Source organism: Salmo salar, chromosome ssa14 (assembly GCF_905237065.1).
Source record: "Salmo salar chromosome ssa14, Ssal_v3.1, whole genome shotgun sequence".
NCBI lineage: Eukaryota > Metazoa > Chordata > Actinopteri > Salmoniformes > Salmonidae > Salmo > Salmo salar.
In genome coordinates, this window is record NC_059455.1 from 31,098,715 (window position 1) to 31,111,895 (window position 13,181).

The 13,181-nt window shown below is 41.2% G+C and overlaps 1 protein-coding gene across 6 annotated transcripts in view; it reads left to right on the top strand.

Moving 5' to 3' along the window:
• Positions 1-13,181, top strand: part of LOC106569352 (arf-GAP with GTPase, ANK repeat and PH domain-containing protein 3) — a 300,794-nt gene that overhangs the window by 179,489 nt on the left and 108,124 nt on the right. For all 6 annotated transcript variants that reach the window (XR_006758793.1, XM_045694203.1, XM_014140651.2 and 3 more), the window contains exon 4: positions 3,436-3,521. Coding sequence is in view for 5 of the 6 variants with exons in the window: in XM_045694203.1 (XP_045550159.1) it covers positions 3,436-3,521 (86 nt within the window). In the remaining variant the exon portion in view is untranslated. The remainder of the gene's footprint in view (positions 1-3,435; positions 3,522-13,181) is intronic.

Sequence of the window (13,181 nt, forward strand, 5' to 3'; positions counted from 1 at the left end):
TTTTGATGTTGGTATGCTGTAACTTTTTTTCTCCACACATAGAGTTGTGTTGTTCCTTCCAAACAACCCAACTTTAGTTTCATCTCTCCACAGAATATTTTTCCAGTAGTGCTGTGGAACATCCAGATGCTCTTTTGCGAACTTCAGACGTGCAGCAATTTTTTTTTGACAGCAGTGGCTTCTTCCGTGGTGTCCTTGCATGAACAACATTCTTGTTTAGTGTTTTACGTAACGTAGACTCGTCAACAGAGATGTTAGCATGTTCCAGAGATTTCTGTAAGTCTTTAGCTTACACTCTAGGATTCTTCTTAACCTCATTGAGCATTCTGCGCTGTGCTCTTAAAGTCGTCTTTGCAGGATGGCCACTCCTAGGGACAGTAGCAACAGTGCTGAACTTTCTCCATTTATAGACAATTTATCTTACCGTGGACTGATTAACATCAAGACTTTTAGAGATGCTTTTGTAACCCTTTCCAGCTTTATGCAAGTCAAGAATTCTTAATCTTGGGTCTTCTGAGATCTCTTTTGTTCGAGGCATGGCTCACATCAGGCAATACTTCTTATGAATAGCAAACTCCCCAAAAAAATGTATAGGGCAGGGCAGCTCTAACCAACATCTCCAATCTGGTCTCAATGATTGTACTCTAGGTTAGCTGACTCCTGACTCCAATTAGCTTCTGGAGAAGTCATTAGCCTAGGGGTTCACATACTTTTTTCAACCTACACTGTGAATGTTTAAGTGATGTATTCAATATAGACAAGAAAAATACAATAATTTGTGTGTTATTAGTTTAAGCAGACTGTGATTTGTCTGTTGTTGTGACTTAGATTAAGATCAGATCTAATTTTATGACCAATTTATGCAGAAATCCAGATCATTCCAAAGGGTTCACATACTTTTGGTCATGTAGTGTACAGTGGCGAGAAAAAGTATGTTCAAATCAAATCCCCTGCTTGTCGAACATCTCATTCCAAAATCATGGGCATAAATTTGGAGTTGGTCCCCCTTTTGCTGCTATAATAGTCTCCACACTTCTGGAAAGGCTTTTCACTAGATGTTGGAACATTCTGCGGGGACTTGCTTCATTTCAGCCATGAGAATTAGTGAGGTCAGGCATTGATTTTGGGCGAATAGGCCTGGCTCACAGTCAACATTCCAATTCATTCCAAAGGTGTTCGATGGGGTTGAGGTCAGGGCTCTGTGCAGGCCAGTCAAGTTCTTCCACACCGATCTCGACAAACCATTTCTGTATAGACCTCGCTTTGTGCATGAGGGAATTGTCATGCTGAAACAGGAAAGGGCCTTCCCCAAGCTGTTGTCACAAAGTTGGAAGCACAGAATTGTTTACAATGTCAGTGTATGCTGTAGCATTAAGATTTCCCTTCACTGGAACTAAGGGGCCTAGCCCGAACTGTGAAAAACAGCCCCAGACCATTATTCCTGTTCCACCAAACTTTACAGTTGGCACTAGGCATTTGGGCAGGTAGCGTTCTCCTGGCATCCGCCAAACCCAGATTAATCCGTTGGACTGCCAGATAGTGAAGCGTGATTCATCACTCCAGAGAACGCGTTTCCACTGCTCCAGAGTCCAATGTCGGCGAGCTTTACACCACTCCAGCCGACGCTTGGTATTGCGCAGGGTGATCTTAGGCTGTGCGGCTGCTCAGCCATGGAAACCCATTTCAGGAAGCTCCCGACGAACAGTTCTTGTGCTGACGTTGCTTCCAGAGGCAGTATGGAACTCGGTAGTGAGTGTTGCATCCAAGAACAAATGATTTTTACGCGCTTCAGCACTCGGCGGGCTCGTTCTGTGAGCTTGTGTGGCCTACCACTTTGCGGCTGAGCCGTTGTTGCTCCTAGTTTCCACTTCACAATAACAGCACTTACAGTTGACCGGGGCAGCTCTAGCAGGGCAGAAGTTTGACGAACTTGCTTGTTGGACTTGTTGGTGCCACGTTGAAAGTCACTGAGCTCTTCAGTAAGGCCATTCTACTGGCAATGTTTGTCTATGGAGATTGCATGGCTGTGTGCTTGATTGCATGGCTGTGTACATCTGTCAGCAACAGGTGTGGCTGAAATAGCCAAATCCAATCATTTGTAGGGGTGTCCACATACTTTTGTATATATAGTGTACTTTATTATGCCCACTCTTACACCTTTCATGGAGTCATAAATTATTCAATATTGTTTGAGATAGCTTGAAGCAGATGTTCTGCATTCGAAAACCAATGTTTTATTTTCCTGGGACGCGTTTCTTGCCTAGCTCCCCAACTCTCATTTGAATATTTTTAATCTCCACCAGATCTCAAACCATTCCAATGATATGCAAAATCCAATTTAGTATGAGGTATTCCCATCGGTTTGTATTTTATCTGTAGCCAACCTTGCCCATGGCAAAGAATATGAACATGCATTCAAAGAGATGACGGGGGAAAAGTCCAGGCTCACTGTAGTTGTTTCCATTCTACTGTATAGCTTTACTAGTCTCCACTATCCTGTGGTCATGAACTACAGCAATTTTAGATTAAGACTTCTCTCTTTTTTTTCCTTTTATGTTCCATCCCCTCCTTCCCTCTTTATCGCAGGCTCCAGGCTTCATCCATTCTCCATGCCTTATCACTTCCTTACAGAATCTGAATCTATGACTGTTAATACTCTAGCACACTAACTTATAGCTTGTGTAGTTTTGCAAGTGATGGAAACTGATCTCCAGGCTAGCTGGTGATTGTGAAGTGAATTTGGGGGGGCAGGATAGTGTAGTGGAACAGGATCTCTTAGGGCTTGTGTGTGCATTGGGGTGCATGATAGTGTAGTGGAGCTGGATCTCTCAGCAGTTGTGTGTGGATTATATATGCTAAATGGCCATTTCCCTCCCTGGTAATTTACTTCATAGAGACCCTGTTTTCTCCTCAAGTTTCTGATTTCTCATTGAGACAGCGAGGTCAAATCGAACTGCAGCCTATCACAAGCCGGATGGATGTCTCCAAACTTTCATCAAAACTTTATCAGAATGGAATATCATCTATATGTACATGTGATGTATGAAAATGGGAAAGTCTGACTCATGCCTTGGCCTACTGGTGTGTGTTGGTGAAAAATATTGGTTTTAATGTTGAATTTTGGTGATTTAGCTGTAGCTTAACCAAACACGTTTTCATTGACAAGTAGTAGATAGAATATCATGTCAGTGCTTTACACCTTTTTAGGCCTGAGTTTATGCCCTCTTCCATCACTTTGCCAAGCCCTTTGATAGGCAGGGTAAAGCGGTAAATTGGTTCACATTGGCTGTATTAACAAGGATGATCTCTAAGTCTTTTCCTGATCAGGCACCACCCTATAAACTCACTGTAACATGTCTCTCCTCTCCTCTAAGTCTTTTCCTGATCAGGCACCACCCTATAAACTCACTGTAACATGTCTCTCCTCTTTTTCAGGTGGTCGGTTCAAGAAGGAGATGGTGGTTGATGGACAGAGCTACCTGCTGCTGATCAGAGATGAGGGAGGCCCCCCGGAGCTGCAGGTACGCACACTCTGCTTGCTTTATAATCCTACCTGTCTGCATCCCTCAGCACAGCCAATTAACACCACTTAAAGTCTGCAAGATAATGATAACCAGACAGTAACTAATAAACACTATTCTGTTGCGGGTTCGTTTCAGTGCTGCACAGTGCTTTTTGTCAAGTCATTGTGCCCAAAGCCCTTACCAAGAACTAAACCTAGCTAAAAGCCAGTTTATAGTGAAAAGACAAGACAGATATACACTCTTGTTAATATAGAGCACCCAGCAGCCTAGTTGGTGTGGAGCAGCAACAGTTGAGATGGAGTCATTAGGTCAGAGAGGAAAATAGCTGGTATTTATTTACAGTGCATGTGATGGAGGGAAGACTAGATCCAGAGGGAGTATTTGCATCAAATATACAGATGATGAACAATAATTGACAAAAATACTTGGTTGAAAAACAGTAAACTAACTTGGTCAATACTGCAATAACTCGACTGGATTACAAAGGCAAAAGCACCTTAACTCAGAGCAAAACGTCCATGAACTTACGCTCTTATTGATATGGACTGGAGGGAACAAGAGCCCATATCTCTGCCTCCTCCATTTCATAAATGTGTCTCTAATGCCAGGTACTCATTCATTGATATGGGCCTTCCCTGTAGCTCAGTTGGTAGAGCATGGTGTTTGCAACGCCAGGGTTGTGGGTTCGATTCCGACGGGGGGCCAGCACAGAAAAATAAATGTATGAAATGTATGCATTCACTACTGTAAGTCGCTCTGGATAAGAGCGTATGCTAAATGACTAAAATGTATAATGTAAAAAATGTGTGGTGTCGCTCTTGGCTGAGCCATTTCATGTCTCTCTGGAGAGGGCCTCATTTTCCATTTTTTGGGAATCTCTCTGGAGAGCCCTTGGAGTGAAAGTATCCTGATGCTCCAACCCCTCCATTGGGGATTTGTGTTGATAAAACAGTGATTGATACCTGCCTGGCCTGGCCTGGCTCCTGGGTAGAGTTATGCTATGATTATGCTAATGTTGTCTCAGAGATGGGAATGAAAATGGCTGTAGCTCCATTCTTAGCTGGGTGTAATTAGTGCAGCATAATTAAAGGTCTTCATTACATTCTCACTCACTGGAGGCTCAGCTGAAGCTTTGACTCTCAACTGAACGCTAGATCTCCCCATCCATTCTAGACCTGGGTTCAAATACTATTAATCTTCCAAAATACGTTTAGTGTTTGCTTTATGGAGTTTTTAGTGTTTTTATGGTTTACCCAGCTAACAATTCTAGGAAGAGAGAAAGTTGTTGTAATCTCCACTGAATAACAGGCAGGGGAAGCAAATGGTGATTGCTTTGAGATGCTTGCAGTTACCCACTGCTTCCTTCCTAACCACTCATTGTTGAATTTGCAATTTCCGACTTGATGTGTATTGTTTATGTCCAATGGCCGATGAGCATTGAGACGTTTTATCTCTAATTTCTCTTCATATGACAAGGATTGAAAAGGATTTGCCAGTAGCTTGTCGACATAATTCATGATGATGACTGCTAGCTTGCTAGCTACGATTTTGAAAGTCCAATCAAAGCTACTGCAGATATAACGTGATTTGATGTCATTCTGTGGCCAATGACCTTGAGCCTTCTTGGATGGACACTTCTAATGTAAATCGATGCAGCACCCAAGGGGCAAAAATTATTGAGCTCTACCCATAAGACTTGGAGGTGACATAGTGTCCCCATGAGTCACAGAACACTGAGCCAATCACAGCACAACAATGAGCTGGGCTGAAACACCTGCATTTTGGAGCTGCCTTACTCAAGAAAGCAACAAAGAGACCATGTATGCGGCTTTATTAACTCAATTATTTATTGTTTTTACATTGTTTGCAAACAGATATGTGACACGTATTAATCCCCAAATAACAAGCAAAACAGGCAAGTTTTGCCACCTGCCCTGAATGACGGGTCGCCACGGGCAGTAATCAGTATCACTGTAGCACTAAAAATAACATTAGGTAGATCAAAAACACTTGAGAAACAGAAATAAGAAAAACACGATGTAAGGAGCCACGTACTGGGCCAGTTCCAATACCATATTTACAATGTGCAGGGAAACTGGAGCGATCAAAATAGATATGTATGTAAGGTGACTAGCATCAGGATATACGCTAAGTGTACAAAACATTAGGAACAGCTTCCTAATATTGAGTTGCAGCCTCAATTCGTCTGGGCATGGACTACAAGGTGTCAAGCGTTCCACAGGGATTCTGGCCCCTGTTGACTCCAATGCTTCCCACAGTTGTGTCAAATTGGCTGGATGTCATCTGGGTGGTGGACCATTCTTGATACACCATTCTTGATACATCTTGAGCGTGAAGAAAAACCCAGCAGTGTTGCAGTTCTTGACACACTCAAACTGGTGTGCCTGGCACCTACTACCATACCCCGTTCAAAGGCACTTAAATCTTTTGTCTTGCCCATTCACACTCTGAATGACACATATACACAATCTGTGTCTCAAGGCTTAAAAATCATTCTTTAACCTGTCTCCGCCCCTTTCATCTACACTGATTGAAGTGGATTTAGCAATTGACATCAATAAGAGATCATAGCATTCACCTGGTCAGTCTATGTCATGGAATGATTTGTACACTCATTGTATGATAAACAGAGTAGCAGCAGCGTAAATAGTGAGTGTGTGTGTACATCAAAGCGGTATTTATTATAATCCTCAACGTCTCATCTTTCATTTTTGTATAATATTTTTTTCTTCATTTAAGTTTTTTTCTCCAAACCAGTTACAAACATAAACAAACAGCAACTTTCAGACACACACAAACAAAGTGCCTGCATTATTACTTGCCATAAATTGTACTAATTCGTCTTATCTTTCAAAATACATAGATTCCTCTTCATTTCTACAATTTCTTTCACTCAGACAACCCAGAATTCTCAAAAGTTGCTCAGTTAGCAGGAGGAATGGGGGCAACTTCTTGTCGTGCGAGGTGCTGAAGTTCAGAACGTCTGTCAGTCAAAACCCATACAGCGTAGTGAAGTGCAGAGCATGTTACTGTACAGCCACTGCGTTCCAATTTAGCCGTTTATCAGTGCCCAAATCCGCCATTTTCAACCCGTAGACAGATGCGAGTGTAAAGGGCTACTTCGATATAGCTGAGCATCACAAAGAGAACTTTATTGTATTTTTTGAATCTACACCACGTCATTGACAAACTCATTTTAATTAGATCAGGTAGGTGTGTTGTAACTGTTGACAAATAATGACATTAACATACTGTATATTGCTATGAATGTGAAAGTAGGGTGACTCCCCTAGCAGGTCTTGAACCCAGGCCACCAGCACCAATTTCAAACACTCTAACCACTGTCCTAATAAGGGATACCTCTAGGGCATGTGCTTATTAGGCCAGTATAGTTAGGCCCTGTCCAGAAGAAACCCTAATCCATCTTCTATAGGCATCTACAGGGGTGCACATTCACTGGGGACCCACATTCTGAAAATGCATTTTTGTCCCCTTTAGTTTTATAATTGGAATGTGATACATAACAAGGCAACGGTGTGCTTTAAGACCATGCGGACGCCTCCGAGTGGCCGAGTAGGCTCTTTGGAGTGTTTATACGACTGGATAAATAAAAAAATATAAAAAATAGTTATGTTCCCCCAATCGAAAACCAATGTTGCGCCCCTGGGCACTTATGTAGATGAAACAACTTGATAGGTAAGCAATAGGGTGAATGCACTTTGAATTTCATCTCAGCTCTGTTAAAAGTACACTCATGGAAAAAAGTATTCATGAGTATCATTAAAACGGGTTTACAAGCCCCACCAACATTAGACAACTATACAGAAAGCACTTAAATTGCTGAAATAAGTAAATCAAATCAATGATAAGAATAGTCGGATTAACCGATACCTGACACAGGTATGGTTCCATTCCAATCCCAAGTGAGGACCTGTTGAATAATAATTACTGTATAAATGAAAATGCACAATTTAACCATCTACACTGAACAAAAATATGAGTGCAACATGCAACAATTTCAGCGATTTTACTGAGTTACAGTTCATAGAAGGAAATCAGTCAATTGAAATAAATAAATTATTCCCTATTCTATGGATTTCACATGACTGGGTGCATCCATGGGTGAGTCAATCAGAATGAGTTTTTCCCCACAAAAGGGCTTTTTTACAGACAGATATACTCCTCAGCAACCTCTGCCCCCAGACGACCCTGCAGGTGAAGAAGCTGGATGTGGAAGTCCTAAGCTGGCGGGGCTACACGTGGTCTGTGGTTGTGAGGCATTGTAGGCGGCTTATGGTAGATACATGAACATTACATTCTCTGGCAACAGCTTTATTGGACATTCCTGCAGTCAGCATGCCAATTGCCCGCTCCCTCGAGACATCTTTGGCATTGTGTTGTGTGACACAACTGCACATTTTAGAGTGGCCTTTTATTGTGCCCAGCACAAGGTGCACCTGTGTATTGATCATGCTGTTTAATCAGCATCTTGATATGCCACACCTGTCAGGTGGATGGATTATCTTGGCAAAGGAGAAATGCTCACTAACAGGGATGTAAAGAAATTTGGACACAATAGTGAGAGAAATAAGCTTTTTGTGCGTATGGAAAATTTCTGGGATTTTTTATTTCAGCTCATGAAACATGGGACCAACACTTTACATGTTGCGTTTATATTTTTATCAGTATACGTCAAAGTGTGTCAAATATGTACGTTGAGGACACTGTTAAAAGCAGTGTGTGTGAGTGTCCCTAACCTTGCCAACTGACAGAGTTATGAATGGATCAGTGGTTCACTAAGCAGGGCCTTGATTGGCTTGGCAACAGTAACAAGGCGGGATGTCTAATGTACTTTTATTTTTGTATAACGTTTCTTTGGGACTATCGGGCGACATCCAGACAATGCACAGAAATGTTCCTGCAACGTTCCCATGAAATGTGTCTTGAACATTAATAGCTTATATTCTGAGAACATGGCAACCATGTTCTGTGTATGTTTGGTGGGACGTTGATGGAATATTCTCCTAAAACTCAGAAAACTGGACACATAAATGTTCTTTCAACATTCCCATGAAACGTGTCTAGAACATGAATATCTTAAATTCTGAGAAAATGGTTACTAGTTCCTGGTAAATTCTATTTGACATTAAGTCTCTTTGAAACATTCCTTGCACATCACGGGAACATTCCTATGAAAATGTTAGTTAACTTCTATGGGCTACGTGGGACGCAAGCGTCCCACCCACGGTTCACACTATTCAACAGCCAGTGAAAAATCAGAGCGCCAAATTCGAAAACAACAAAATGTCATAATTCAAATTTCTCAAACATACAACTATTTTACACCATTTTATAAATAAACATCTCCTTAATCCAACCACGTTGTCCGATTTCAAAAAGGCTTTATGGCGAAAGCATAAAGTTCGATTATGTTAGGACAGTACATAGACAAAAAATTACACACAGCCATTTTCAATGCAACAACAGGCGTCACCAAAAGCAGAAAACCAGCTAATATTATGCACTAACCTTTGACAATCTTCATCAGATGACACTCCTAGGACATTATGTTAGACAATACATGCATTTTTTGTTCTATCAAGTTCATATTTATATCCAAAAACAGCATTTTACATCGGTGCGTGACGTTCAGAAAATGTATTTCCCCCAAAACTTCCGGTGAATCAGTACTACAATTTACAAAAATACTCATTATAAACGTTGATAAAATATTAAACTGTTATTCAAAGAATTATAGATTAACATCTCCTGAATGCAACCGCATTGACAGATTTCAAAATAACTTTACTGGGAATGCACACTTTGCAATAATCTGAGTACTGTGCTCAGAAAAATACACTACGCAATACAGATAGCCGCCATTTTGGAGTCATCTAAATGCATAAATAGCATTAGAAATATTTACTTACCTTTAATAATCTTCATCGGAAGGCACTTTCAGGAATCCCAGGTCCACAACAAATGTTGTTTTGTTCGATAAAGTTCATAATTTATGTACAAATAACTCCTTGTTGTTCGCGCGTTCAGTTCAGCTACTCCGAATGTAGGAAGCGCGCCGAAAATGTGACGACGAAAAGTTTAAAAAAAATCTATTTACGTTCGTTCAAACATGTCAAACGTTGTATAGCATCAATCTTTAGGGCCATTTTAACGTGAAACTTCAGTAATATTTCAACCGGACCATTCCTGTGTCTTGAAAAACACAGGAATGGTCCGGTGTCTGTAAGTCTTTTCTATCCAAATCTACTAATATTCTAGTTTCTGGGCCAGAGTAGTAACATGTTCAAATTGGGTACGTTTTTCATCCGGCCGTGAAAATACTGCCCCCTAGCCCCAACAGGTTATTAATGACTTAATGAGACTCAAACCTGTTATGGACAGGAGTTCCGCTAGCGGAACCCCTCGCCAACAGCCAATGTAATAGCAGGGCGCGAAATACAAAACAGCAAAAATCTCATCATTCAATTTTTTCAAACATACAACTATTATACACCATTTTAAAGATAATCTTCTCATTAATCCAACCACATTGTCTGAATCAAAAAGGCTTTACGGCAAAAGCATAACATTAGATTGTTAGGACATCAACTTCACAAGAAAAACCACACAGCCATTTTCCAAGCAAGGAGAGGCATCACAAAAACCAGAAATACAGCTAAAATTAATCACTAACCTTTGACGATCTTCATCAGATGACACTCCCAGGACTCAATGTTACACAATACATGTATGTTTTGTTCAATAAAGTTCATATTTATATCCAAAAACCCCATCTTACATTGGCGCGTGATGTTCAGAAAATGTATTGCCTCCCAAAACCTCCGGTGAATGAGCACATCAATTTACAAAAATACTCATCATAAACATTGATAAACTTTACAACAGTTATTGAAAGAATTATAGATACACTTCTCCTTAATGCAACCGCTGTGTCAGATTTCAAAATAGCTTTACGGCGAAAGCACATTGTTCAATATTCTGAGTTCAGAGCTCAGCCATCAAAGCAAGCTATACAGTTACCCGCCAAGTTCTGGAGTCAACTAAACTCAGAAATAGTATTATAAATCTTCACTTACCTTTGTTGATCTTCGTCGGAATGCACTCCCAGGACTCCCACTTCCACAAGAAATGTTATTTTTGTTCGATAAACTCCATATTTATGTCCAAATACCTCCTTTTGTTCGCGCGTTCAGATCACTATCCAAAAGCAAAATGCGCGAGCGCAAAACCAGAGACGAAAAGTCAAAATGTTCCATTACCGTTCGTAGAAATAGTAAACGGTAATGTCAAACGATGTTTACAATCAATCCTTAGGGTCTTTTTAACATAAATATTCGATAATATTCCAACCGGACAATAGCGTATTCATTACAGAGGAAAAAGAAGGAGCGGCGTGCCTGCGTGCTCGCGCAGTAAACAACTCCTTGGTCTCAGGCAGTCCACTGATTGACTGGGCTCTTATTCTCTGCCCAGTAACAGTAGAAGCATGAAACAAGGTTCTAAAGACTGTTGACATCTAGTGGAAGCCTTAGGAAGTGCAATATGACCCCACAGACACTGTAGTTTGAATAGGGATTAGATAGAAAACTACGTGCCTCAGATTTCCCACTTCCTGGTTGGATTTTTCACAGGTTTTTGCCTGCCATATGGGTTCTGTTATACTCACAGACATCATTCAAACCGTTTTAGAAACTTCAGAGTGTTTTCTATCCAAATATACTAATAATATGCAAATATTTGACTCTGGGCCCGAGTAGCAGGCAGTTTATTCTGGGCACTCTTTTCATCCGAACGTGAAAATACTGCCCCCTATCCCTAACAGGTTTTTAATGAAGGGAACATTTATTGTTAGCTGGGTACCTGTCTGGAGTGCCAGGTGGGCGGGGGTTGCTCAATTGTGATTATTCTATTGGCTCCATTGCAACAGGTAAGCTCAATAAAGCACAGATACAGTATTTTAAATTAACTAAAATAGTATTTGAACCCAGGTCTGATTCATTCCCCTGGTGCTCAGGAGCGATAGATGTGAATGCTGCTGAATGCCTGAATGGAGGAAGGAGGTGGAGGCGAGGTAGGAAAGGGCTTGTTACACTGTTAGCGCTCGGGCATGGTTCTGTTTCCTCCTTAACCACTTTCTCAGAAGCTATTGTGATTATGAGGACCTTATTCTGCTGCCTGAGGGAAACCTCTTCCTCTCCTCTCTCCCTGGTGATGCACTAAGAGATAGAGTATATAGATTAGGTTTATGTAATGGTGGGGGGGAAAGCAGGCTCCACCTTCCGATAACCTGTGATACAGGTTTGTAATAGCTATATTTCAGATTTCATTGATATTCCCCCTTGTAACTGGCGACACAGGCGTTAACACAATAACACATGCCCTGCATTACATGGCTTTTGCTACAGTGCCCTCTTCTGCACAAATATTGAACTGAAGCCACCACCGTAAAAATACGAAAAGCTTTGCATGCTAATAATATTGAGTCAAACAGAGTAATGCATATTTCAAGGCTGTTACAAAGGTGAACTTTATTCATTAAGTTGACGTTAAATTGCACTGGTTATTCATACAAAAACCTAATCAGGAGATTCATAATATAATTTTGTTTCAGCTAGTTATGGTTCACCATAAGAAATGGATTGTAATTAATTTTTATGTGAACATCTCAATAGGGCTAGATTTATTGAGCGCTCTGAAGCAGGTTTTCATCATGGATCCCTCTGTACTTTACTCGATCCTGACTAGTCTCCCAGTTCCTGCTGCTGAAAAACATACCCACAGCATGATGCTGCCACCACGCTTCACCGTAGGGAATGCGACAGGTTTCCTCCAGACATGACGCTTGGCATTCAGGACAAAGAGTTCAATCTTGGTTTCATCAGACCAGAGAATCTTGTTTCTCATGGTCTGAGTTCTCTAGGTGCCTTGTGGCAAACTCCAAGTGGGCTGTCATGTGCCTTTTACTGAGGAGTGGCTTCCGTGTGGCCACTCTACCATAAAGGCCTGATTGGTGGAGTGCTGCAGAGATGGTTGTCCTTCTGGAAGGTTATCCCATCTCCACAGAGGAACTCTGGAGCTCTGTCAGAGTGACCATTGGGTTCTTGGTCACCTATTGCTCCCCCGATTGCTCAGTTTGGCCAGGCGGCCAGCTCTAGGAAAAGTCTTGGTGGTTTCAAACTTCTTCCATTTAATAATGATGGAGGCCACTGTGTTCTTGGGGAGGCCACTGTGTTCTTTTTTGGTACACTTCCCCAGATCTGTGCCTTGACACAATCCTGTCTCGGAGCTCTACGGACAATTCCTTCCACCTCATGGCTTGTTTTTTTTGCTCTGACATGCACTGTCAACTGGGACCATATATAGACAGGTGTGTGCCTTTCCAAATCCTGTCCAATCAATTGAATCTACCACAGGTGGACTCCAATCAAGTTGTAGAAACATCTCAGTGACGATCAAAGGAAACAGGATGCACCAGAGCTCAATTTCGAGTCTCATAGCAAAGGGTCTGAATACTTATGTAAATAAAAATGCACTATATATATATATATATATATATATATATATATATATATATATATATATATACACTGCTCAAAAAAATAAAGGGAACACTTA